This window comes from Gobius niger (genome assembly GCF_951799975.1).
Source record: "Gobius niger genome assembly, chromosome: 5".
NCBI classification, from domain to species: Eukaryota; Metazoa; Chordata; class Actinopteri; order Gobiiformes; family Gobiidae; genus Gobius; species Gobius niger.
Genome location: NC_136856.1, coordinates 21,060,016 through 21,087,872, shown reverse-complemented (window position 1 = coordinate 21,087,872; position 27,857 = coordinate 21,060,016). Strand labels below are relative to the sequence as shown.

Sequence of the window (27,857 nt, the reverse complement as noted above, 5' to 3'; positions counted from 1 at the left end):
AGTTCTTCAAGCTCGGAAAAATCAGCCGTTTGCCCACCTGTCACCAAAACATCCGGTGAAAATCGCGGAAATGGCCTGAACCCCATAGCCCAGACCTCGTAGCCTAATAATTTATATAAACACAGACTTGTCGTTCAGTGAAGCTTTCATGTCCTACAGACACCTTTGAATTATTACATTGAAACCGAATAATATTAAAATTTATTTGCTAGAGATTTGCAAATCCCGGAACACCTTCCGGGTGATGGAAAATGAACTACGACTCCCATAATGCAACCAAGACGAGGTACGCAACTGCGCACGCGCAGAGTAAACGGTCGCGCGGAGGATCTCCAGTTTGAATGGTGGAGTGACTCAAAAGAAACACAACTTAATTTTAGCAATGTAGAAATGGCAGCAAAACCAAACTTATCAGGAGCCTCGGATTCAGATCTTTCGTCCCCAAGTGAGCAGTCTCTGCCGAACCGTAGCATCAACCGCAGTTTGAGACTTGCGGAAAAGGAGAGAAGGAAGAACGAGGCGGAGGACTCTTTCGGCCTGGCCCTGAAGTACTTCTCAGAAGGTACGCAGTAAACATAGTCTCGAATACAGAGTATGTCAAGTCACTAACTCTTCATCTGTTGTTTATTGGTCCTCGCTCAGTATGTGGTCAATGTCTGTAAATAGCTTTTTACAACAACGTTTGCCAGCCCATGTATGTTTACCTTGAAGATGTTTACACTTTCTGGCAATCTCTGGAGTCAAAAACATAATTTGAAAATAGTAACGCGAGTACTGTTAAGGTACAATTTAATGTTAAATTTAATGGCAGATCATGTTTTGGCTGCATTTCAAGCTAATAACAACTGCTGTTCAGCTCAGTAAATGAATGAACTTTACAGTTACGTTTGTAAAATTAGTTGTAAATTATATAATAAGCGTGTCTGTACCTAAACAGCCTCCTTTCATGTTTTCCATCTTAGTTAAAGTTGGGACTCCAGTTCATGGGAATGATGAATTTGAGAGAAACCTGGTGTGTGTGGAGAAGGTGGCCTACAGTAAGGGGCTCCACCCAGAGGCTGTCTCAACGATGCTGGAGTTTGCAATGAGCTGCCGGATGGGTAAGCTTGACTTAATAAAGCAGATCTTCATTGCCACAAAAAATAAGTCAAATATTTGTTATTATGTAATGATTTGTGTGCTTAGGAACATCTCCATGTGCCCGAGTGCTGAAGTGTCTGGTTCCCTCCAGCGTAGTACCACAGGAGGCTGTTGTTCGGGCTGTGGTTTGGCTGGGAATTGGTAAAATACCTGTCGGTACACAGGTAACAATGGCCAGATTACTTCACTAATTATTTTACATTAACATTATTTGGAAGCCTGACAATTATACATGTTGAGATAAAAACACAGTTCTTTTGTTTTCACATTTTTCTGTCTAGATTCTCTTTGTAAAGTGGGTGATCACCATGTTTGACCTGATCGATGCAAAGGACCAGCTCCGTGCTATTTATGGCTTCATTTTTAACTTTGTCATGGAGGAAAATTTGGTATGAGTTTCACTTCTGGTTTCAAATATAAATTGTTTGTGTTGTGTTTGTGGCACACATGCATGGATATTTGGCTGCTGTCTCCTTCTGTTGATCTAAATCAAACGTGTCAGTTGTTGAACTGGCCATTGTACAATTACCTAAACAGTTACCTAAACTTTAGGTAACTATATTCAATCAACTATACATTGTTACTCTTGTATAGAGTTCTAACGAGATCACGTAGAGATAAAAATTGCAGTAACAATATGCGTCAGCAGTTGTACAACACAAGTGAATACGACTGATAATATTCTCATAATAACCTAATCACTGAAATATGATTTTCTTTTAGTGTCCATTTATCTGCCATCTGTTGTATCTACTGACCAGAAAAGAAAGTGGTATGTTGTACTTTATTTGATAAAACTTAATTCTGTTCTTATTGATTTATTACTACTTTATTAAGTCTAATGCATTGTCATTACAGTACGGATTTTCAGAGTTCGAAAACTTCTAGAGCTTCAGTCCAAACTGGTAAACAATTATAAACTACAGTGAGAACCAGATGTTAACATGCGCTACATAAAAAGACAGATACTATGCTTTTTTTTTCTCTCAGTGGCTGACGTGAAACCAGAATTAACTTTCTCCTTTTTAGGTTCATTACAATTCTCTAAATTATTTGTCTTTGCTAAATGCCAGAAGAATGAGAGAGAGATTTTTTGTCACTTTCTACCAAGTCAGTAGTTTACATGCACTAAGATTACTATATATTGGGGAAGCTTAGATGACGATGTCATGTCCTTTACTCCAAAAGAAACGTAAAAAAGCCAAATTGGAGTTTGAAAATGCACACAAGGATAAAGAATAAATAAATTAATCAGTCAATCAATTGTTTGGCCATAATGACCATTGTCACGTTTAGAGGAATACGGCTTTGTAAGCCTGAGAAAACCATCACAACTGTGAAATATGGGGGTAGCAGCATCATGCTGTGGGGCTGTTTTGGGGACTGGTGCACTTCACAAAATAGATGACATCATGAAGAAAGAACTATGTGGAAATATCAGACCAACATCTCAAGACATCAGCCAGGAAGTTAAAGCTTGGGCGCAGATGGGTCTTCCAAATGGACAATTCCCAAAGCATTTGGCCAATACTGATTACAAAGAGGCTTAAGGAGAACAAAGTCAATGTTTTAAGGTGACCATCACAAAGTCCTGATCTCAGTCAGTTGAAAATATGTGCAGAGCTGAAAAGGCTTGTGCGCGCAAATGTGGCTCAGTTACAACAGTTCTGTTTGGACAAATGGACCAAAATGGCTCCCAACTATTTTGAGAAGCTTGTGGAAGGAAATCCAAAACGTTTGACCCCAGTTATACAAGGCAATTCTACCAAATATTAATGAAATGTATGTAAACCTTTGGCTTTGTAAAAAATATTATAAAACCATGTAGAAAATTCTATATCTATTTTTTCTGGTATTTGGCAAATAAAAATAATCAGAAAAATTCTAATTGCCCTTAAAAAAAAGCTTCATGTCAGTGAGAAAAGAGTGCATTTTTGTCTTTTTATGTAATGTATGTAAACATCTGTTTACATCTGTCTCATTTGTTTCAGGGAAGGCAGCCATTTCTTCTTCACTTGCTTTCTCTTTACAAAGTGTTTTGCCCTGAGTTAGTAACACTCTCCATCCCATCGCGAATGAAGGTACAAATAGTGGAATACCTTTTGGAGTACTTTGATTTTAGAATGTTTGAGCATGTGTTATGTGTTATGTTTCAGACTGGATTTAGAAACCACAATTCTCCCTGGAAATCCGCTCTTATTAGTGTCCAGAAGAGAAATGGCTCGCAAGCTGCCCACAACATCAGCTTATCTGTCTCTACATCTAGAAAAAGGGTAATTACACTTTTCACTGGTTAATCCTCGCAGAGGTCCAATCACTAGCGCTATTTATATTACTGTAGTTAGTCCCAAAACTTACTAACTTTTAATGCTTGTGTCGTGAAACATCACATCACAAATGTCTGTTATGTCCTTTACCATTATTGAGTAGTTGTTTTTCTCTCTTCCTAGAAACATGGCCACTTGGACATACCTGTGCTAGCGCCTGCTGTCAATAAACCGACTTTGTCTGAATCCTCTCCTAACAGAAAAGTTGTCCCCTTGGTACAGATACAGTCATTTGCTCACCTGCTGAAAAACATGCACCAAATAGAGGTAACAGAAGAATTACTATGATTGGTTTATCTTTTTAGCGCATATGTATTGGCACAGTTAAGGTGTGATGCTTTCTTCAAACCACATGGTGGTGCTATGCACCTATGTAAGGCTGCTACTGAGCCATCTTTGAGAGTATCATAGTACATTGTAGACTAGTGTATTGTTTAAAAAAAAATAAAAAATGTTTATTTTGATTTTAGAAATATGTCAGTATTTGTTTTATTTATTTTGTATATTTGGTTGTTTTTTCACCAGCTGCCTGCTCAGATGGGATCACTTTTGGGTTCCAGTTTGGCTCTGCTGTATCTAGATTGTGTACAGGATGAGTCTGCCCTCCTTCGCTTAAACTTCTGGCTTGGTTATGCACTTCACGAAGGTAAGGGGGAAGTGAAGAAAGAGCTTAAAAGTACTGCGACTGACCCACAACTTCTATAGAGAAAGTCTATAGACAATGGAGAAAGTGCTCAGACTAAAGCTGACCTTGTGCTGAACCTCTTCACACTGGGCTTAGTTGACATATTCAAGTGTTTAAACAGACTGTGGTGATATCACAGTCTGTAAAGATCGTCTGTGTTTTCTTTCTCTTTGTTTTTATAGAATTCCTTTTCAATGATGGAGGAGCATTTCAGAATTCAGACGAGGCCCAACAGTTTTTAGACAAATTACTGTCCACACAGCACTTTCTTCAGGTGAGTCATATTTCAGTAACAGTGACTTGTGCATTTACACTAGTAATTTAAGTAGCTGTAATTTCATTGACAGGAAGGCTTTTCAAGCACTGAAGCTTTTCTCTACAAGTTTTTGAATGTTTGGGATGGAGCCTTGATGCGACCCCAGATCCTGGGTCTTTTAAGTAACATTCCTGTTGTACCGAGTTCACGTAAGTCCAACTGTATACTTAATTTAAACATGATTGATTAAATGATGATTTCCTCTGCCCTTTTACAGAAATAGGGCGACTTCTGTTTGAGCCTCTCATGCAGCTCTTCTTTACCTCCTCACTATTTTTCAAGGTAAATTGGATGAACCTTTATGATATGACGCTTACATTTCATTGAGACCTGTTTTAATTTGTGTCTTTGTGTGGCTGTCTTGTGAATTCAGTGTGGATTGTTGGATTGTCTGAACAATATGCTTTTAAAATGGCTGACTTGGCACTCGGTTTACGCCTTGGAGGAGGACTTGGACATCAGCCTCAATAGTCATACATCTATGTAAGTTCACAGTTGTTTCTCACTTTTGAGTTAAAGCGTTAGAACACCTATAGAGCAGCACAGAACAGTAATCACAATTAGGCACCTATATCATTTCGCATTGGTTTGTGGATATAATAATAATAACATGGATCACTATGGTCCGCACCTTCTTGTCCTTGGGCAAGACACTTACATTGGTGTGTGAACGAGAGTGTGAATTGGTCCTTGCTGTAAAATACTTTGTATAAAAATGTCATATAAATTGAGACCATTTACTAAGAAGGTGACAGTCCATGTACTATGTTAACCTGTGTTCAGCCCAGTCTACTACACGCTGCAAATGTGTGCTGGAATATTCTCTTTATTTTAAATTGTGAAATGTCATGTTTACAGTCATTCATCATAATTACTTTGTGAAACTAAAATGGGCATTGCTCAACAACCTGGACTTGGACATTTGTTTCAGAAACATGACTTTGTCGGGATTTAAGAACTCTTTGATGGAGCTTGTACAGTTTGTGGGTCGACTGTCCACTGTAGGACTCCAGGTGGAAGGCTGTCATTCTCTGCTCCTCAGCTTTGTTTTAGACTTTTATGAAACGGTAGGTAAAACAGCCATGGTTTAAGTGTAAGTAAACTTATCAATTTGTTTCATTTGTTCCTTGTTTGTAAATCTCACAGGTGTGTGACATGTTTCTCAAATATGGGCTTCCTCTGGTGGTGATGCCTCCGCCTGGTGTTTTTTACCCAGCTCTCTTTGCAACTGATCCAGTGAGCGTTGACAGACTGGCCTACATTATGTACAGGTAGAATATCTCTTTCGATATGTGCTGCACTGTGGCCTTAAATACAACCCCAGCGACACATTTAATGGAATATTCCACACATTCATCTTTAATGGCAGAAGAGAACTGGAATCAAATGGCACGATTGCACTTATATAAAATGTATCATTTATGGTAATGAGAAGCCAAGAAGCACTTCACTTCTCTAAGTATAATTTTTAAGGTTGTGCATTTCACTGTTTTCTGGTCAGGTACAAGATGAACTTGACCTCAGCAAAGCAGCGAGAGAAACAGACAGAGGTGAGTCAGTGTTGTTTCAGAATTATCACAAAACGTTATGCGAAAGTGTAATATTTGGATATGCCCTTTTTTCTTTCTTCTTTTGTAAATTAGCGAGCTTTCCGAATCAACCGACAGACAATTCACGAGTTTAATCATTATGCGGTGGTCATGGTGAACTGCCTGTGGAACTCCAAGATGTTTCAGCCGGGCATGGGCATTGAGCTGAGTGAGAAGCTGCTTCTGAGGAGCAACGTCCCCAACTACACCATGAGCTTTGATCTCATCCACCACCCAGCTTTTCTGAGCTACGCAGTGGACTTTCATCAGCTGGTAAGCATGCTTGCTATTGAGCTTTAACATCCGGGGAACATGCTTTTGAATCAGAACTCTAAATATGGGCTGGATTTAATAGCAAAATTGTAAGTAAAAGGAATGTGAAGCCGAATGCTGTGGTAGCACTGCACTGAATGGTTTCAGTATGGACTACTTAAAACAGTACTAAGTAACTTGTTTACCTTAATAAATCCTTTTCGCAGTCCCTCTGGGGGTAATACAAGTGTTAATGGGATAATTGGGGGGGTCTTTCATCTCTCCCTGGTGTCTCTGGCCAGAAAACCACAATTGCAACTTGGTTGCCAATGGGTCGGAGCCACCAATACACACTAATGGAATCACGAAGATTAAGTCTACAGGCGGGCAAAGCTAACTGCGGGCTAGCACCACTTAAACATTATTTACAGCCAAGTTTGAGTGAAAAAAAAATCCATTGTGTAATTGGATGTACAATATCCATCTCTCCCTCTGTAGTATTTACCCTCAACGCTATCTCAATGGCCGCCTGGGCGCCGCCATGTTTATTTCCAATACCGACTTTGAAGCTAAGCAGAGAAGGGCCTGGTTAGGACTGGGATGGGAGACCGCTCGCGGCCATTGGCCAGAGGCCACCACGTGACCGTCCCACCCGCCGCGGGCATTGGCCACGGGTCCATATGGACCGCGGTGCTGCTGTCCGATGACAACCCGCCGTCACAACAACGCGAGTGCACGAGATCTGACTGCCGTGCGTGTGCGCGCATCTAAACAGGGCGATGTGTTCGCGTGTGTGTGTGTATGTGTGCGCGCGCGCATCCAAACAGGCCGATGTGTCATCATCACTCACCGCTAAACTGGAGCTGTAGACGCTCCGCGCAGGTACAGTGACATCCTCCAAAACACATCTGCGCGTCTTTGTTTAACTTTCTCCTGCAGTGACCGAGGCTGTGGTTCATTATAGATCCAGTGCTGAATGTCCGAGGTGCAGACACATGCGTAAGATCCAATCCTGGCCATATTCCGTCTCCAAAGTTTTGTCTCCGAAAAAAAGTACACGCAGAAACACGAGCTTCAAATGACACGCGCTGCTCCGAGTGCTTCAGCCTCCGTGTGCGGAAAGCGAAACTGAAACTACCACTTATGGTAGTTGCATGGCCTGCACTGTAGCGTTTTTTTTAAAATGTATGTATTTTTTACCTTTGCTGCTGTACCATTTCTTTTCTATTTTTTCTTTACATTCTATAAAGCGGCTTTGACAGCATTGCCAATTGTATTCTAAGGATATAAATACTGTCTAATAAAAAACAACTTTTCCTTTTTTTGATTGCACATACACGTGATGCACCAAACCACGTGTCCTGCACCGTGACCCGAACCGTGAGAGCTGAACCCCTAATATTTATCCATAGGCCTACATGTTCCACTGTCTCTTGAATTCGATTCCCTGAGTTTATCGAACATATTGTCGTTGTAGTATATACGAAAGGAGTACAGGTGCATCAAACACTCCAATTGCAGTTTGTTTGAAATTATTTTTAGCATTCATTATTTTACACATTTGTAGTGGCCATAGTTTTAGGAATGGCTTGGGAACCACTGGTCTACTTACTGCAGGTCTACAGCTATACCGAGTGACGGGTTATAGGGACTATACTGGACATTTCTTTGTAATAACTCATAATCTCTGAATATCAAATGTGGAGACTAGCGAGGGCCGGCCGAAGGCCGGGTCTCAGCTAGTAAGTAAAATATCGTAGCATGCCTGCAGTGGCGCTTATGGCCTCTAGGGGCCATAAGCATAGACATAAGGACTGCTTTGAAAGCTATGTAGCAAACCTGCTAAGCCCTGGAGTTTAGTTATCAAGTGTTTCTTATTCATTTTTGGTGTTTGAAAGATATGAATAGTTTCATAACATGTGTGTAAAATGTTAGTTACACTGAAACACCATCGTCCTTAAAAACTGTGTTATTAATATATCTTTCATACAAAATACATTAATACCGAGAGTATATTATTCATGGAGGCTGCAGGAGATGGTTTCATCATGTTTAATAATACAGGCACATGTCTTTTTTGGTTCGGACTAACTGCAACTGCCAGCTGTGATCGTTTGAGATTTACCCTGGTGGGATGATTATGAATAGTCATGATTTTTTCTTTTTATCAGTTGCAGCCCAGTAAAAAGGAGATGGACCTCGCTTCCATAAAGGTACAGTATAGTGTATATATACAGTGTTTTTTATTACTGTGCTAAAGTTTTGGTTCCTTATGAGCTCACGTGCACTTGTCATACGTCTCTCCTTTGTCTCTACAGCAATCCAGACCATGGACGTGGTACATCGACTTCCTCTGCTCACAGGGTTTTGATGGTCTTAAACATTTCATGAATAGTAACATCAACTGGCCGAGAACAGAGGACAGCCAGGGAGACGGCGTGTCCACACAGCAGCGGTAGACGCATGGCTCAGTGAAGAGACCCCGAGATTTTAGAGACTTGTACTAAACAAATCTTAACCATGCCTTCTATCCTTGCAAAGTCGTCACCTTGGCTGGATTGTGGAGCACTTTTCGCCTCCCGCAATTACTAACGGACCAGTAGAAACTAGCTTAAGGAAAGAGGCCAAACAACCCAGTTCAAACAAGAACTTTTTGAGAACCTTTGCTGTGATGAAAATCTCCTTGACCACTGAGAGGTGACACAAACCTCTTTGTATATGTTGTAAATAAACTTTCATGTGTTAAACATGTTAAAGATACGCCCTGGTAGTGGGTACTTGTACAGTCACACTAAAGAAAGAAAATGTAAATTATAAATAGCCACAGAAAAGGTCCCTTTGTCATTTGCTTTGCTTTTCTTAGCTTCTTCTGTGACCTGTTGTATATAAATCTGTCATTTTACTTTTTTTTAAACCAGCGCAAATAAACAAACTGAACATTTTACTGATGTGGCGTTTGAGTTCTGCATTGTAAAGTTAAAGCCAAAGCACGATGTAGGCTACAGATGCACCCTGAGTGACTATTTCGGATTAAAAAAAAGAAGTAACGAAAATGAGGGATGAACATACAAATTGGGCAGCCCAAGAGGAGATGCCCTGGATGTGTCGCATGACGTGTCACGGTGCCAAATTAGACCCTGACAGTTCTTTGGCGCGCCTTTCCCCTTCAGCACACTTCCCACCTCCTCCTCCTCCTCCTCCCCCTGCTCTGCTCTCCCCTGACGCAGACCAACTTTCCCTCTTCTGGTCCCCCTCTCACTTCTGGTCGCGTTTATCGTGGACACTTTGGCTCGCGGGGCTCCAGATGAGACTGTTGCTGATGTAAACGCTCAGTGATGGGAGCCTCTCAGACGCGGCGCTCGGGTACCTCCGCTCTCCTCACTTTCCCCCCCGCTCTCGTCTCCACCACCGCGCCGCCGCTGCTCGGAAGAAGCTCATTTCTAGCTGCACACACAGAGCACGTCCATCTCAAGCGGGAGTTCTCCACCTTGCCACGCTGAACCGAAAGCTCCGCTGCGGGGATACGAGGTAAGCCCGGGGATAAAATACTTTCTTTTCCGCGGGGGGACGAGACCTCATTACGCATGGCAAATGTAAAAAAGCGCGGCGTGACACAGTGGTTTAAGATTTGTGCATCCATCCATCCATCCATCCATTCCTCTGCAATATTTTAGTTTGGGCACCTCACCCTTTTAAGCTCGACGTGCCGAAGTGCGAAACCAACTTTGTAAAGCCTATTCTTTCTTTTCCCTTTTTGAATGTAGCCTACGTTGGTGGCACACGTGTCCTAACAAAATGATCGGATTCTCCATGTCTGTTATAGTGGATGGCGACATTGCGCGCAGTGAGCCAGTCTGAGAACACGAAATGCCTTAAGTTCCCTCAAGTGGTGATTTTATTTGGGAATAAAATTGAGTTGTGCCTCTGTAGACTCATAAGGGAAACTCTACCTAATGATGTTCCCGATGGGCCTATATGTGCAAGTCCCAAGAGGAGTCACTAAACATTGCCTGGCTGCTGGCAGGGCTTACCTTTATATATAGAGCCATTATTATCTGTGTGCATCTCAAATGACTCCAGTTACGTCGTCTTGACAGTCTGTTTTGTAGGCCCACAGGCTACACAATTCATTCACCGCAGACCTTGTAGTTGATGTTTTTTGTCATCCATAAAGTTAAGTAAAGATGGACATGATTGAAGCATTATTATTAGGGCTGCAGCTGACGATTATTTTGGTAATCGATTAATCGACCGATTATTTTTTACGATTCATCGATTAATCGCTTGTCTGTGAAAGGTGCATGGAAATTGTATTTTTTCAATTTTTTGTATCACATAAAGCTAAAGTGGCGCCGCTTGAGGACATGTTGATGGAGTAAACTTAAAGTAAACATTTGTAGGAGGCTCTTTGTGCTAATTCTGCTTTCTGATTGGACGAGGCAAAGACAGATATTTATGAAATTTATAATGTAGAAAACACTGCAGACCCTAACTTTAAAAACAAATACATCCAAAATACATAACTGTCATGTCATTTTTGCTCTATTTTAGTCTGTGTTCACTAGAAAACGATTAATCGATTACTGAAATAGTTGACAACTATTTTAGTAATTGATTAATTTTCGAATAATCGATTAGTTGTTTCAGCCCTAATTATTATGTTCATTTTCACGCTCCAAAGGGTGCAATCCAATGTCAAACGCTTTTGACATTTGCTGTTTATAAGTGGAATTTTTCAACTCTTTTGAGGAAACCTTTATGACAGGGGTGTCCAAACTTTTTCCCCCGAGGGCCATATATAAGGCATGTATAAGGCATGGAGGGCCACAGATCAGTGGTCAATGCATTCAAACGTTCAACTGCATGTATTTAAGAGAGGTTTAAACCATTCCACACACTTAGAAGCATAATGCCAGCTCAGTCCCACAATAAATGTTCATTTTTGAGGTTTTAATTGCGTGGAATTATTCAAATTGGAGTAAAATGACCATCTCTGGCAATGTGTGGCAATAAAACAAGAAGGCTGTGGGCCACCCAAAATTGGACTTTGGACACCCCTGCTTTATGAACTCAAATGTGAGATCATTTAGTTTTCAGTATATAGGTTATTCATGGTTATATAGGTCAGGTCAGGCCACCCACTTACATGGATTGGTGCCTGTAAAAAAAAAAAAAACAGACACTACAAAACTCCTACACAGACACCACAAAATTTGCAGATACACCTTGCAGAACTATTAGGAAGTGACGTTTTGAGACCATATTATTTTCTCCACTTGATAACTATGAAATTGAAGCATCTTCCGTGATGAGCTTCTGCGTAATGAGAGGTGGGTGTGATCGAAGAAGATCCAGTCTACAATTCGTGTTGCACAATTACTACTTTTTGTCAGCCAAGTGGGCAAGAAAAGGGAAATTACAGACTCTGAGGGGAGAAAAACAACTTGTTAAAACCTTGTCAGTGGTAAGCAACGCTCTTTGTGCAAGGGGTTCAGTGCTCACACCGATCGCTGAACCCAAAGGCTGAAAAAACGACCACCAGTAAACCCGACCCATAAGCTTAAATGCCAAGACCGAGCCAAAATATCTCAAGAGTGATTCAACAAAATGACAGTATCTCCGGATGGACCAGGATTAGGGGGTCTGGCTGGATCAGTGATGGGATAAAGCTCCACTCCAACTCAACAGGATGAGTTAGTAGGACCATTTCGGGTTGGAGATTGATCCAAACTCAATTTCCGACGCCCACTTTTCAAGCGGTTGTACAGGACAAGTGCGCCTTTCAAGAAAGCCTTGATTTCATGCAATCCTCCATCTCATACATAAAACTCCTCCGCTGCATGGTCAGCCAGTCAAGCTTCAAGGTGGAAGAATGGCCTGGAACCTTTCTCAACTGACTAATCGAGAAAGATCTACTTCTATGGCAGATTTACAGTGAAGGAAAACACAAAAAGTTGATCAAAGACAAGTCAAGGAACTGTACAATTCCATGACTGGGAGGCTTAAACGAGTTATCGAAAAGAAGAAAGTGTCAAGGCCGATATCTTGCATTCAGATATGAGGTTTATTCATGTTGTGGATTGGCCAAGACCATGTTGTTGTTCAGAAACATCTTAATGCAAAGAATACCACTAAAAATGCGTTATCATTCTTGGTATTCAATTTGCGTTTGATCTACGTTTTTGATGCATTGGCCTTTTGCACTGAATCTTTTGTAGATTTTTTTGTTTGGTTTTTATAGCTTTTTAGACACTGTTAAGATGTCGTCTTTCTTTTCTCTCCTTTTCTTTGTTCTGGAGAGTGATCTGGAAATGTCATTCTCTGTTAAAGTCTGCCTGCGGTATTCTGTTAACTCTAGCCGTGCGTTAAGAATTAGCAACCTACCAACTGGAGCCAGCGCCGCATGCAAACAAAACAGTGAGGCCCGGTCATGTGCCAAGACTGGATTTAAACACGTGAACTTTGACTGTCGGGAGGGATCGTGGAGGAGTGCACAGTGCAGACCTCATCAGCCCTATGGAGTGGAGTGGCCAGAGAGCAGTCATGATATAATTACAGCCGACCTCAGTGTGACCTTATTGATGGCACCTTGGGCCCTTGATGAAGCTTAGAGAGACTTAGACTGTGATTTATACAGCTTTTTTATTACCCTGGGTGCGCCGTGCCACCATAGTGAGTTCCTTCCACCTGTAGAACATCATTATGTAATGGAAAAGACACCCATCTAGTGCAGCCAAGTCTAAACTAATGAGGATTTTACCATTGTGTTGCATTGTGTTGTGTGCATTATAGTTTAGTTGGAGTGTGTGTTTGTTTTGGGTCATGCCTTCTTTCAAACTGAAAAACAAGTACCAGTTTGCCTTTTGTTTGACCCCAGAGCTCCAGCTATTACGCTTTTTGGGGGAAAACCTATTACAATTATAGCAAGTAACACTTAAAATAAGGTTAATTTCCAACTTCTCTTATTTGCAAACATAAAATCATTTGCTTTTGCTTTTTAAATGAACCTGTTTCATTACTTCTTTTCTTTTTTTTTTCTCTCAAAAAGAGTTCCATGATGAGAAACACAAGAGGGATAAAAACACACACCCTACCTCTGTTCTAAAACAAGTTGAAGTTTAAGGTGATAGAAAATGTATATGTTATATATATATATGTTGTTATTATTTGCATATTGCAGTTTTGCATTTTTAGAATTTCCAGTGTTTCCTCTGAGGGAGCCCTCTGCCCCGGGAGCGGTGGTTGGCTGTGGCTGTGTGGGCAGTGTTGTTGTATGGAAGGGTGAGTGGTTGGGTGGGCGGGAACTGCTTTTAATCTGTAAAGCACTTTGTGTTACAACCTTGTATGAAAAGCGCTTTATAAATAAAGTCTTGATTGATTTGATTAACATCCCACAACTGAGGATTTACTATTTAACTCCTAAAAGTTTCCAACGTTGAGCTAATTGAGCATTTTCCTCACACTATCTGTCCTTTTCACATAGTATTTCCCGGACACTAAATTGCCAGTCTCAGACCAAACACCCCAGGTCCTGCTGGTATAAAAATATCATGCGTCTCCTGTCAAGTGGTCCACACAGACAGACCGCTGTTGTACACCTCCGAGCGTCCTCCTGCCCGCGGCCCTATAGGACAGGTGTGCTCACTCAGCCAGCAGGCACCGGGGCCCATCCGCCCCCCTCGCCTCTCCATCATCTTCTCCATGTGTTTGAGGGATAGGCCGAGGGACAAATGGGGCAAGAATGTGGATAGAAAAGCAATTTGCTAACTCCATAAATTCCGGTACCTCTCCTTGGCCGTGGTGACTGGGGGCTATTATTTAGAATCTGGTAACCGATGCGTGCCTATTAACATTAAATGGGCTGGTGTCTGGCGCTTGTCTCCACGGACAGTTTTATGCTGGTTATTTATGGTGAACTGTGGTGGGCCTTGCTTGAGGAGATTCGCTCGGGGGGAGCACACTCTACGGCTCTGTGTGCTGTACGGCATCTACAATCTGTGGAAATGCTGCAAAATTTTATGGTGGTGTCCATTGTAGGGAACAATAGTGATAAATTAAGGAAAATTTGGTTTTAGCGGTAATAGAAAAATGCATAATTGATCCGAACCATATTAAATCATGTTGTTGCTATGGAATCGAAGAGCTACAATAAAGCTTCTCTTTTTTTTTTAAAACAGAAATCTCTCCAGCCATAAAATGATAAAAGAGACAAAACCTTCCGATCAGTGGTTGTAAATTCAATCCTAGTTGACACATAATCTCATGACTAACTAACTGCTCAGAGGGTTTAGAATGAAGTGGAAACCTTTCCATTCTGCCACTGCCTAAAACCCCAATGGTTTCTCAAAAAAATAAGGATGCTCGTCTAAATAGGGGCATTAGGGGGAACTCTGGAAGTTGGGTAGGTTTGAAAACAATACTGCTGTTAAAACTTCCAACTTGTCTGTCTAAAAGGCTTTGAAGAAGAGCAAAGAGAAGACAAAGTTTTATGCTGAGAGGGTCCGGAATATAGATTTCAAATGAGGCTCATGAATTGCTGTGATGGCAAGTCTTCCATCCTGAATATATGGCCCAACATGCCTTTATATAGTTTTGCTGATCCTTTTAAATGTGAGGCTGGATCTAATTGTCTTAAATGGTCTCTCATATACATCTTTACTGGATGGATCTCTGAGAGGCATGGTCAATAACATTACATCAGCAGCCCCCCTTTGGAGCCATGCTGCCCTTAATTGAAGTTAATGGCTTTTACACTGGCTTTTCCATTCCTCTTACAGCTAATGCCGCCTTGCTTGTTTTCCCTCTTCATAGTCCTGACAAATCAGTGCAGTTCTTTCAGTAAATATTAAAGGGCCAGCTCCAACTTGTGGTTCCTCACCCCCTCACCTCTCCCATCAGGCAGTAGAGGCTATGGTCCACCCGGACCAGTACCTCCTGTCTGTATCCGACTCATGAACACATAATAACCCTTCAGCCATTTGCACACTATGCGGCATGTCCACGCTTAGATCCGCTGCTCATACTTTAAAATGCATCTCTTTTTGTAAATCCAGTCATGCTGTTGTTTTAAATAGTTATTGATTGACTGCGGAATTCTTCCGCAGTCAATTATTGGTTTTCATGTTCTTTATTATTATTCCTCTTCCATCTTTTTCCCGATTTTCTCCAGCTTTCAGCACCTTCATGCTTTGTGCAATTTATGCAAGTTATGCATCAAAATGTTCCGCATGTTGAGGAGAAGGGTGCTATTACTTTTGGGACTCCTGCAACTTACGTTTTTTCCGCAATCGGCCGAAATGTCGGAGATTTTTCCCATTGACTTATAATGGGGCTGCCGCAAATCCATGCTTTTCTGCACTTTTTTCTGCATTTTATGCAATTTCTGCACTTTGTGCATGTTCAGCTTCTGGAACTTGTGGGTTTTGAGAAAAAATTGGCCTTCTGCAGTTTTCCTGTTTTTTTATACGAGAGTTTGAAATGTTTGCATTAGTGTGTATGGGGGAATCCAGCCAATGGGGAGACTCCAGGCCTTTCAGCCATTTATGCAGCTTCTGCCAATCAAGCACTGAGGCCATTTCAACAGTTTGACCAGTTTATGGAATATAAAAAGTTTATGCAATATTAATAATTTATGCAAAGTAACCACTTTATGGGATTTAACCAGTTAATGCATTTTAAAGTGTTTATGCAATTTAAGAGTTTATGCCATTTAGGATTTATGAATTTTAAAGGGTTTATGCAATTTACATAATTTATGCGAATTATCCCATTCATGCATTTTACCACTTTTTGCAGTTTATACAGTTTATGCAACATGACAGTTTATGCATTTTAGCAGTTTATGCAAATTTGATTATGCAATTTGAAGAGTTTATGCAATTTCTGCATTTGCTTCCCGCATTTCCGCAGTCAATCGCAATGGCGCAGCCATTGCATTTCTAGTTGTTAATAATATTTTTATCTCAATCTGCATGCCCTTATAGTTTTAAAGTTTTATAGTGTTCTATTATCTCTACCACATGTCTTATGTTTCATGTCAAGAAAATTCCTAGTTTGTGAACCTGTTCCCTGACAAAGGCTTTAAAATCGAATTCAAATTCTACACCTAACGGCCTGTCAATCAAAGTCCGGCCCTCATTAGTATACGAGATTTCTAAAATGTACCTTATGAAAACCTGCCTGGTCCCTTTAACTGTAACTAACCCAGTGTTATCATAGGAGCAATATCTATTTAAAATAAAAATAAAATAGGCACAAGGCTTTACAGTTGTTTAGAACGTGTGTAAAGTGCAGTGCTACCTAATGGAAAACTAGCTTGTTTTGCCGCCCCTATATGTAAGCACTACACCAATGGCGGCCCCTAGGATCGTGGTCATAAAGCAGTGCAACCAGTGGCCATTGATTCCGACCCACCAGAGAAAAACACTCTTTTAGATATCCCCATCATGAAGGAACAGGCAGTGTGTATTAACTCTCATCTTATTGTTCTTAATTATTATATTATTGTCATTTCGGTTTCCTTCAGGTACTCTTGTTTCCCCTACCTCTAAAAACATGTACAAGAGGCCAGGTTGAATGGAATGGTGTGTTTACACGCATGAGTCCCATGTATGTTCATTAAAATGCACTGTCCTGATCAAATAAACAAATAAATAAAATAAAAATATTTTGCTATGTTGCTGGAATATTGTTGTTTATTACACCGAGCATGTGCAGCACTGGGAACTGGTGTTGATAAAATGTGTCTAGACATAAAGTGGATTAAAGTGGATTGGATTTTGCCTCTTGAGTCAGACCCTGTTAGAGTGACAGTGTTCTGGTCATTTTCCATCACGGACCCATGTGCTAACGGCTAACACTGTCCAATTAAAAGCAACATGTTCTGATGTAGCTTAGACACGCTGTCAGGCCTTGCACCTTGGTCTGGGTCGGGTCACTGCTGTGTCTCCTCAAATTCACACTTTATAATCTTCTAAGGGGCTGGATCTGTGGTGACTCACCCCAGATGCTCTTTTTATATCTACATTTTAAAAAAGTGTGCTTTGAGATGATTGGCATGGGGAGAAGTAATTGGCTGTTAAAGTTGTTAGAAAGCATTTCTGATCAGTCAGTCTGTTGCCCTTTTCTTCTCAGTCTCTTTTTCTGTGATTTACCTTCAGTGAAATCTTTAATGCACTTGTCAATGCACTTGGAAATGAATATTAGTGTCAAGTGATGAGTTGCCAGTAGTTCATTTGCTATTGGCAATACCACTACTTTTTTGTTTCAATCCTCTTGTCGTGTTGCTGAGCTGACAGTTTACCAGCGTACCCACATCCAGATTTTGTTCCCAGACCTAGATCTCTATCTGCTACATGATTATTCTATACTGTGGATGAAGACAGACACATATTCTGACACAGAGAGAGCATTGAAAACCTTGTGGTCTTACTTCAGTAATGATCATGACACAAGTTGTAATAATGTCATATTTAAAATGCAATCTATCCAGCTGGTGGTCTTTCAAAGGTACCAACATTGTACCCTACATTTTTACACACAGCCTTGTGTGTGCAAACAAGATTTATTAAGACTACTTACTTGACAATGTCAAGTCCACTCCTGCTTTTTGTATCTGCAGAACCGTCTGGAAATTTGCTAACAGCCAATCAAATCTCGAAATGTTTTTGTCACAGAGAAGGAGTTCTTTATTGTCACGACAGGAAAACAGAATTAACCATATTTTCAAGAGAGTACCTGCTTTCTGTAGATGTTGATGCTTCATCGTCTTTAGGAGTATTTTCTTTTTGTTGCCATCTATGAAAAGTTCTTTCAGCCCGTTTCAAATGTACATTGATTGAAAAGCCGCTGCGCTTTCGTGTTGAATTTTCCCACGTTTAAAATCTGAACCGAATTACTGAAGACTCCTTGTATCCTTAAAGGGGGGGTATTATGCAAAATCGACTTTTTCAAGCTTTACATCATGTTATGATGTCATTCCCTCATTAAAAACATGCCTGAAGTGTTGCCTTTGCACATTCACGTATTTTCGAGTAGTCTGTAAAAACTCTGATGGCAGCCATTTTAGGGATAAAACGCCTGATTCCTTCAGGGAACGCCTCGAACCTCCAGGATACGCCTCCGACCTTTCGTCATCAGCCGAGTAACCAACCACTGCTCCTCAGCAGAACCCCCTCCCGCAGTGTGTAGCCCTAAGATGTAAACAGCGTCATCATGGAGGATTAGCTTCATGTGTTGTGAACCGGAGCCACAGCAGACTTTTACAAAGACACACATCAGTGTTTCTGTTACCGAAACACCCAGGATTAAAACCGGTGACAAGAACGCTTATTTCAGCGGCTGGTTCTGCGCTGGGAATGTCTTAGGGCCTTGATGATGCACAGAGCCTCCGGAGAAAGCTAATGCTAAGCTAAACCTCGAGTCATCCCGTGAAAACCAGAAATATGCACAAATAAAGTCAATAAAACCACCACACACATAAAGAACCGTTTAACAATGATCACACACGGAGCCTGGCTTGTTGATTTGGAAGTTTATTGCTCACATTTCATCTACAATGGGTCATAGCCGAGTGGTTTTCTCCCGGAGCTAACAAGCTAGCCGCGAGAAGCTAACGGGAAAATTCACTGAATACAAGCAGCATATTATGCACTAAAAACGTCACTAAAACAGGCAACTGCTTGAAGCAGCCTTTATGATGATCACACACTGAGACGGGCTTGTTGATTTTGTAGTTTACTGCTCACATTTCATCTACAGTGAGTCGTAGCCGAGTGGTTTCTCCCGGAGCTAAGGCACTATTAGCCGCGACAAGCTAACAACCTTCACCTTCACAACATTCATTGAAAACAGGCAGCATATTATGCACAAATAACGTCAATAAAGCAGGCAACTACTTGAAGCAGCCTTTACGATGATCACACAATGAGCCTGGCTTTACACATTTGTGGTTTATTACAGACTTTTCATCAACAATGAGCTGTAGTCGATTATAACAAGCTAACGGGGTAAAAACCATTGTGCACCTGCACAGATAATGTCCGTCTTTTGAATCGTATGGGCTCCTGCAGATCCTGGTGTTGTCCATGGGGGTATAGTTAGAGATCCATAGGGCATGGCAGATGCAAAGAGATAGCCTCCAAACAGCAGTTATTTTTCAGGCAAGAGCCCCGTCCAAGCGTCCGGTGTGGAAGGTTCGTCTCCAAATAATATCCTGTGTGGCCATTGTTCCCAAAGTGATAAACAGAATCTCCTTTCCAACAATAAAAATTAAAATGCACCGATCGTAGTTTCAATACTGTTGAGACAACGAGCGCTGTGTTGTTGTGATGCCACAGACAGCGTGTGGAGGGGGTGTGTCGGAAAGGGTCAGAGGTTCTTTAAGAGACAGGGGCCTATTTCAAGTCATTTGCTACCGCCATTTTGAAAGAGCAATTTTATACAAGGCAGTTATTCTAATTTACTGCATTGACAGACCAACAGAAGGTTTCGTCATCATTGTAGTGTGCTATAGACTGGTGCTATGTGGCTGAAAAAAGCATAATACCCCCTCTTTAAGTATTTGAGGCATAAACGACATAGATCGTTCACATTAGTCAACACTCTTCTGGCCGATGCCATTGTAAAATTATTAACTTCCTGATTTACAAAATATGCTGCCTACCACCTGCATCATATCCGTTTTTTCAGATTTTTTAATATGCTTGTCAATCATGCGGGAATTTCAATAAATGAGAAAGAGAAAGAGAAGAGCTTTCCTTGCCCATTGGGTGAAACACAGAAGCCAGATGCACATTTGGGCTAATTCTGAGCTGTTGTGCTTTTGTCAGGAAGTAGCTGTTTGTCTTACCTAAAATGTGACTCTCGACAGCTATGCTGTATGTGCCTAGTAGCAGCACAAATACGGAGGAACTAATGACAGAAAACATACAGTATTTTACTCTCCACAGAAGTCTTTTTATCCCACAAAATGACATAATTTTGAAAGCTTCCATAAAACATGTAGTCCATGACTGAAATAAAGTGTGTTCCTTTAATGTTGGTTTCAATAGCTTCAGTTTTCCTCTTGTAGCTTCACAATGACAGCTGCTAATGCTAATGCTGCCCTCACAGACACAGAGGAGCTTCAGGAGGAGGAGCAAGAGTTGTCAGTCAAAGCTTTTTTCTCCCATTTTTGCGGAGGCCGCCAATCATCATTCAGCTGGTGGGTGTTACAACACCACCCCTGCTTTGAAGCCGAGCTTCACAGCAATCAGCATTAGCCAATCAGTGGCTGCTTTCCAAAAGTAGAGCTTCAGTGGGATTCTTATAGAGCTTTGGGCAGCTCTAAAGGGACAGGGACACTACAGGGAAGACAGATGCTGAATCGCCTGATTAACAACTGACTTTCTTACAGAATTGTTATCATGACATTTAATACCTAAATTCACAAAATATTTTACTTTATTTTTTTTCATTGTGTGAAATTTGTGAAAGTTTATTGCTTCAAACATGGGCCATTACACAATCATAACATACAAATCTATATTTCTCTCTTTGGTTAGGCCTCCCGTGTAGACAGTAAACAGCTGTATTGACTTTCTACTTGCAATGTGTTCCAACTTTGTACACTAAATCACACTGATAAAGAAGCAGCCGTGGGTAAAAATGTGCAACAGCAGTGTAATCATTGTCAGACACTTCACCAAACCTTTTTCATCATGCAGCCTCTTTCGGAGATACTTTGAATGTTAGATTTGTGTGTAGCTTTTATTCGTAACTATTGTGTGCTACTGGGAACAACATAATTTCATTTAGATTATAATTGGTATTCACTCTCAACCCTAGAAAAGGAGCCAGGGACCAAGTCTGTCCAATAAATCACTGCTAATAAATGAAATCACTGATGCACACTGTATGGCTGCTAAAACACACTTGCTTTCTTTTTGCTGTGATCATTTGTTTGCTGGTCAACACATTACAGGTTGGAGATTCATTGATGAAGAATACGCAGTTAACCTAGTGAAGATGTATACGTTTTTATAGAACGCCTCACTAGGAACCAGAGTTCATGACCTCATTACTGTGCACTGTTTAATTGATCATCCAGTTCTTCAAATGATTAGAAAAAGACCATGCAAAAAGTTGGTGGTTCGTTGTCAATTGCAAACAAGTGAGGCTGCTCTTGTGCCTGGGCCAGGAAAACTTTGCACAACTTTGCCAGTGAGTGAATGTGCTTAGTCAGTGATGGTCAAAGTTGGCAGCCATGTTTAAGTCAGTCAGCCCTGTGGCAGCTGAGGCCACTATAGCAGCTCACTACCACTGAGTGTGAGAGGTGAGTGAATAATGATCTACTGCAGCGCTTTGAAAAGCTTGTCAAGTTTGGTAATCATAATATAAATCCATCCAAGCAGAAGTATTATGACCTGGCTAGTACAGAAAGTAACAGTAGTATTAACTGTACATTTGTAATATTTTGATGTAAAAGTACTTTTGCTCAAGTAAAAAAAGAAAAAGTATAACTGCTACAATCTTTGTCTGGGCCTCAGCACCAATAAACTGTGTGTTTTTTTATAAACCAGAAGAAATTTAGCGACTGCATTATTCACTAGCTGGCTCCTCTTGTTGTAGACTAATTGAGCACCTCGGGAAAACTTTCCTTTTACCCTGTGATGAAAGAGAGATACGGCTTCTCTTCAGACAATAAAACATCGTTGCCTCATTTTAACCAGAATATTTTTTGTAGATTTAAGTGTTACGAGGTTTGATCAATACCAGTTTTATTCATTACTCAAGAAAAAAGAAGCATGTTTCATTTTAAGGGCTAATGGCAAACTATCATTCATCAAAGAGAAAAGGTCCACACAACAGGCGACAATTAATCTGGTTTGCTCTCATTTGGCGACGTCCGTGTGCGCTCGCTCTACCGTATTGGTGACACATTGTTTTAGGTTTAATGGGCTGTAGGGTTGTTCCGATGAACGATATCATGGTCCATCGTAATGGATGGCGAACATCACGATGGAGAGCCCCCATTGTGATGCCACGCCCCCTCCTGTCAGAACACGCACTAAACCTAAAAACGTTTCAGGGATAGCATTGCAGACTGAAGGGCTTAATGCTCAATTCCAATAATCATGGGATGTGGCTCGAATGTGTCACACATGCACAGTAGACGGCACCGCACTTTGCTGTTTGAGGAAGTGAACAGAAAAAATGCAGCGGAGTTTCGGAAGCTAATGGAGCAAGTACATCAGTAACCAAATCATTTTAAGAAGGATGAGAGACAATTTTTTGGACTATGGACTTTTGTGGAGCAGAGACAGCAATGTCTTTAACGAGAAAGGTGCTGCTTGGATTTCAGCCGTGGAGAGGGAAAGGTGAGCGGCTTGCTTGCAAGCATGTGCAATAGGTCAATCCTCCAGCCAGGTGTTTCTGACCACCAGTCTGGCTCCACATCATGGAGATGCTGGCAGCTCACTGCTCCTACAGGTCGCCCAGTGACATTATAGAGGTCTGCTCTAAAGGGTTAGTAGTTTTACGAAAAAAGCTACAGTAAGGTTTTACTCTTCAAAGTTCTTCATAATCTATTATAGAAAACGCAATTTCAATGGCCGCCGCCTGGGCGCCGCCATGTTTATTTCCCATACCGACTTTGAAGCTAAGCAGGGAAGTGCCTGGTTAGAACTGGGATGGGAGACCGTTCCTCGGAAGCTAAGCAGGGAAGGGCCTGGTTAGGACTGGGATGGGAGACCGTTTGGGAACACCAGGAAGCCTGGCGACAGTACTGAGTGTGTGCGTGGTTGGTGTTGGGGGCTGTGCGCAGACTGGTTGCCTGTCCATGAATAATGCACCAAATTGTTAGGCGACTTTGAGCGTCTGGAAAAGCGCTCATTAGTACTCTTATTATTATTATTACATCCGCGGCCGGCCCCCACGTGACGGTCCCACCGGCCGCGGGCATTGACCACGGGTCCATATGGACCGCGGTGCTGCTGTCCGAGGACAACCCGCTGTCACAAAAACGCGAGTGCACGAGATCTGACTGCCGTGCGTGTGCGCGCATCCAAACAGGGCGATGTGTGCGTGTGTGTTCGTGCGTGCCCAAAACCTGCTCAAACACGAGCCTCTAATCAAACGCGCTGCTCCGACTGATTTATCCTCCGTGTGAGTAAAAGCGAAAATGAAACTACCACTTAACTAGCGCATGGCCTGCACTGCATAGTTTTTTTTCTTTTTTTTTTACTTTGCTGCTGTACCATTTGTTTTCTATTTTGCTTTCACGTATTGTGAGCCCAGAGGTACATTTTATTCTAAAGCAGCTTTGAAAGCATTGACAATTTTATTGTAAGGTTATAAATACTGTCTAACAACGATCATTAGGCTATTTCAGTTCTAAACCTACTCATTCTTTTTTTTATTGTACACTACCGTGATGCACCAAACCACGGGTCCTGCACCGTGAACCAAACCGTTAGAGCTGAACCCCTAATATTTATCCATAATTATTCCCCTGTCTCTTGAATCCTGTTCCCCGAGTTTAGCGAAAATATTGTCGTTGTAGTTTATAAGAAAGGAGTACGGGTGCATCAAACACTCCAATTGCAGTTTGTTTGAAAAAAATGTTTGCCTTCATTCTTTTACTCATTTGTAGTGGCCATAGTTTTTGGAATGGGTTGGGAACCACTGGTCTACAGCTGAACTGTCTGACGGGTTGGACATTTCTTTGTAATCACTCACAATCTCAGAATATCAAATGTGGAGACTAGCAAGGCCCGGCCGAAGGCAATCTAAAAAGCACATGTGAGTAACAAAATCATAGCCTGATGGTTATTATGCCTGATCTGTGTAAAACGTACATGCGCAGATCTTCAAAGTGGGAATGTATGAATAATGCCGTGCTGTATAAGGGAGACACACAGTTGGCATTGTGCTGAAGACACTTGAATATCATTTAAGCCACCTTGACAAATACATGATTTCAAGGGCAGATTCTATGTTCAGAGCTGCTCTTGACTCAACAGTCGTGCTCAAGTCAGTAAAATGAACTGCTGTTGCCAACACAAAAAACATGCTATATTCCCCTCTATTTTTTCCAACAGCTTTTATGTCGAATGGATCTCAGATTAGCCTGCTTGCCCCCGGCCATATTTGTTTACGTGTTGTCAAAGCGGCGTGCATGATGAAAATTATTATTTGCACCTCAAGTATCTCGACAATCTGTTTTTCCGCTGATAACTGGCCGACTGAGTTCCTATGGAAACTGCAGTGTTAAGAGTTCAAACTCATTGCTATGCAGACCCATCTAACAGTGCGTGAACTGTTAAAAGAGTCCCTGAATGTTTCTCAATGCGAAATCCTTCTCTTTGGCATTGTGCATCAGGTCATTGAACTCAACGCCGACTACAAGCTAGCTGTTGACTTTTGCGAAAGATCCAAGAGTAAACCATGCTTGTAACCACAGCAGCTGAATGTTTGATTGTTTCTTGACCTTTCTGACTCCTTCCAATCAGACTGACCTTTCTATATGCCAGTAGATGGTTGCTCCTTGTCCATGTATTGGTGGGTTGCAGGTTCCTGAATGTGATGATGTCATCGGACCCAACGGGTTTTTTTAAATAAAAAAATATATCATTAATATCAGTCTCTGGGTCCATGATCTCTCTGTACAAGGTCAAAAATTTCCTCAAAAACAAAATAATCTTTCCTCTATATAATAGTATAGGCCTTTAGAATGCTGTGATGTCACCTGCAACCCAGCAATTCAACTCACATGAACCGAGAACTTGACACAAAAATAGCACCCCATCCTTCCCTCATTGTTTCCAGGATAGGTCTTTGGGCTCGGTGCCGCCACAGCTGTCTGTCTCTGCATCAAAATGTGTTGTCTGGAATAGCTGAAGGTGTAGAGGTTTTATTTTTAGAGTCGCCCTCCTGTTGGTGCTCTGTCTTAGTGAGGAGGCAGTGAATCATGTCAAAAGCAATGAATGTGAACTGTCAAAAGGCCCCACAGGAGCAACGCTTCCGTATAATGCTGCTCCATACGTGATGCTGCTTTGATTACTCAACATATGTACACTGGGTGTATTTCAGAACATGCCTCTGCTGTGCAGGTTTTGTTTGGTGTGACATGCTGTTTGTTTGCTTTTGAGCATCAACATTTGCAACACGTTTCTTAACTAAACTTCAACATTACTTGGCCCAGTTCTATTCCTTAGCCCTTCGCCCTAGTAGCCCTATTTTTTTAACGCATTTGCCGCGGCTGGTACAGTTCATCTGTGCTGTTTTTGTGGACTTTACACACTTTGTGGACTTTACAGAGGGACATGTAACATGTCTGTGATGCATTTTATTTCACAATTATGTAGTGCTGGGCGATTATGGAAAAAAATAATCACGATTATTTTCCCCATATTGATCGATCTCGATTTTCGATTAGATTTTTTTTGTTTTTCGTCTTTCCTGGACGAGCATGTAAACAGATGCTGTGGCAAAACTGAAAACTCCAGCTAACTCAGCAGCAAAAACAAACCCCACACTTCTAGTGTCACAATACAACATTCGCTCACAACAACACACAAACATCTGCAAAGGAGTGTAATGTCTGAAGAATGTCAGAAGCAGACAACGCGGGCATGTTTGTTTGACTGCGGGGCCTGAGAAGGCCACGACGTCATGGAGTGAAGCGCTAACAACTTAATATTTACATAAAGAAATACGAGTAAACAGCGCATTTTTTAGTAAAAAAGACGATCAAACTTACAATTCACTTAGAAGTCCAGCTAATCCACCACTGCAGTCTCAAAACAAATCCACATGGTCCGAATAGCGATCGATAGTTTTTCTCTTCGAAGGTATAAACTCCTCATCCCCGTGTGCACGTCCTGGTCCTCTGGCAGCGCCACATGTGTTTTTGTTTTGCACATAGATGAGTTAGCGCAACTTTGTCGCTGATTTTACACGTAAAATCACCGGGTCCTCTCCTCTGGCTGCATGCCGCATGTTGCTTCCTGTTTGTTTGGGCCAAGCATCCCTGGGATTGACCTAACAGGGGCTGCAGCGTTGTGACCTTTATTAAAATCTCGATTCGATTAAAATTCGATTAAATGCTGAGCCCTACAATTATGGTTTTGCCAGTGTTTGTGTGTTATCAAAAGCATATCTGGAGTGGTATTCACTTAATTCCCACAAGTAAGGCCTTTTCTTCTTTGGCAGCAGAACGTATTCTGTTTTCAATCAATCATCAGCACTTTTCAAAATGTGCTTTATGGATTAAAATAACCCCCCCACATATAGTAAATGACAATGGACACATGCACACCCATTTCGCACATCCACACAAAGGCACCCTCACAGATTATAATGACAGACTAAGATAATGCATCTGAGGCTGAGAACAGAAAAATCTATATTTTGGACTTCTATAAGACAGCATTGATAAACCAAATTTGTGAATACCATTTCCAATTTTACATATTTTCTCGAAGAAGTGAAAAAATCCCCAAACTGACCCGACCTGCTCTGTACGGCCGTGGTAGGTTGCCCCTGAATATGCCACGCAATATCCCGCCACTTGTGAAGAGTGATTTAGTCCTTAGTCTCTTCATGTTAAGAGTAAGACCAGATAATTTTTCCTTGGAGTCCACTAACTTTTTCTGATAATTGCCAGGCCACACACTCTATACTGCTGACAATTAGTCCCAAAGCCAACAATTTCCCTCTTTAGCCTTTTGCTTTCAACTCCCGTCTCTTTGTCTGGCGGATTCAAAGAGCTAACTGAGGCTTTGAAGAGTCTATTATTCTTACATCTCAGTGTATATATATGTAAATGAGCTTTGGTCTGCAAATACAAGGCCTGAACTTTAGATTGGCGCGTCGATCAATCACGGCTGTTTAATCTGCTGACTGGGACATGAAGAGGAGGGGATGTGTGGACGGCAGGCTAAAGCAGGTTTTAAAGTTGACCTCAATAGTTCCCGACAGTTTATCTAAACCTGCCATGTTGGCTATTATTATTCCAGAGACCAGTCTTGTTGTTCGACAATGCTCCAGACTTCTTGATTGCATTGGAGGAGTTAAAGCGTCTCGAAAAAACGTATCTGCACGATTCAGACTGACAGCCTTTATCCGTTTGTTCTTTCATGGTCTTTTTTGAAAAACTCCAGAGATTTGGCGAGCCTTGTTTCACTGCAGCGCTTTAATATGGTCCCCCGACGGGATTCAAAGGCACTGGACTGAGTTTTTCATCAGTTCCACTTATGTGAATGCGTGTTTGGGTGCATGTTTCAACTTTAAAAGGGACAAAGAAAAAGACCAAGGGACAAGTGCCAAACCCAATCTAGATACAGCGGTCACTTGAGTCGTCGTTCTAAATAAACTGAATGCTGCATTTTTGGGGGATTTCTAAATAGCACTCGAGCGCTCTTGTACACCTGCAAGCATACTTGATGATCTGTGCTTCACACTATCACTGACCGAATTAGGCGTTTGTTGGGAAATGCTCCAAGTAAAACTGTATCCTCCAGTGGTGTTCCCATGCCGATACTGATTTTTGAATTTGTGGCGATACT

At 41.4% G+C, this 27,857-nt stretch overlaps 2 protein-coding genes across 4 annotated transcripts in view; both read left to right on the top strand.

Annotated features, from left to right (window-relative positions):
* The first annotated feature begins 281 nt into the window (after nucleotides 1-281).
* On the top strand, nucleotides 282-8,842 carry cenpi (centromere protein I). Its single transcript, XM_079557494.1, has 20 exons — nucleotides 282-562; nucleotides 963-1,100; nucleotides 1,186-1,304; nucleotides 1,422-1,529; nucleotides 1,864-1,912; nucleotides 1,999-2,045; nucleotides 3,132-3,221; nucleotides 3,297-3,413; nucleotides 3,591-3,734; nucleotides 3,993-4,113; nucleotides 4,335-4,426; nucleotides 4,500-4,617; nucleotides 4,686-4,750; nucleotides 4,842-4,951; nucleotides 5,400-5,535; nucleotides 5,615-5,739; nucleotides 5,970-6,018; nucleotides 6,112-6,330; nucleotides 8,481-8,522; nucleotides 8,628-8,842. The coding sequence occupies exons 1-20, from the start codon at nucleotides 391-393 to the stop codon at nucleotides 8,766-8,768; spliced, it is 2,202 nt and encodes a 733-aa protein (XP_079413620.1). The 5' UTR covers nucleotides 282-390; the 3' UTR covers nucleotides 8,769-8,842.
* A 627-nt stretch (nucleotides 8,843-9,469) lies between these two features.
* The window catches only part of drp2 (dystrophin related protein 2), a 173,469-nt gene continuing 155,081 nt past the window's right edge, over nucleotides 9,470-27,857 (top strand). For all 3 annotated transcript variants that reach the window (XM_079556701.1, XM_079556700.1, XM_079556699.1), the window contains exon 1: nucleotides 9,470-9,837. The gene's annotated coding sequence lies outside the window, so the exon portion shown is untranslated. The remainder of the gene's footprint in view (nucleotides 9,838-27,857) is intronic.

Excerpts from the sequence above, each read along its gene's own strand:
- cenpi (XM_079557494.1), top strand. The coding sequence starts at position 391 with ATGGCAGCAAAACCAAACTTATCAGGAGCCTCGGATTCAGATCTTTCG. Across the intron at positions 3,414-3,590 it reads TCTCTACATCTAGAAAAAGG|AAACATGGCCACTTGGACAT; the intron begins GTAATTACACTT and ends CTCTCTTCCTAG. Across the intron at positions 4,114-4,334 it reads TGGTTATGCACTTCACGAAG|AATTCCTTTTCAATGATGGA; the intron begins GTAAGGGGGAAG and ends TTGTTTTTATAG.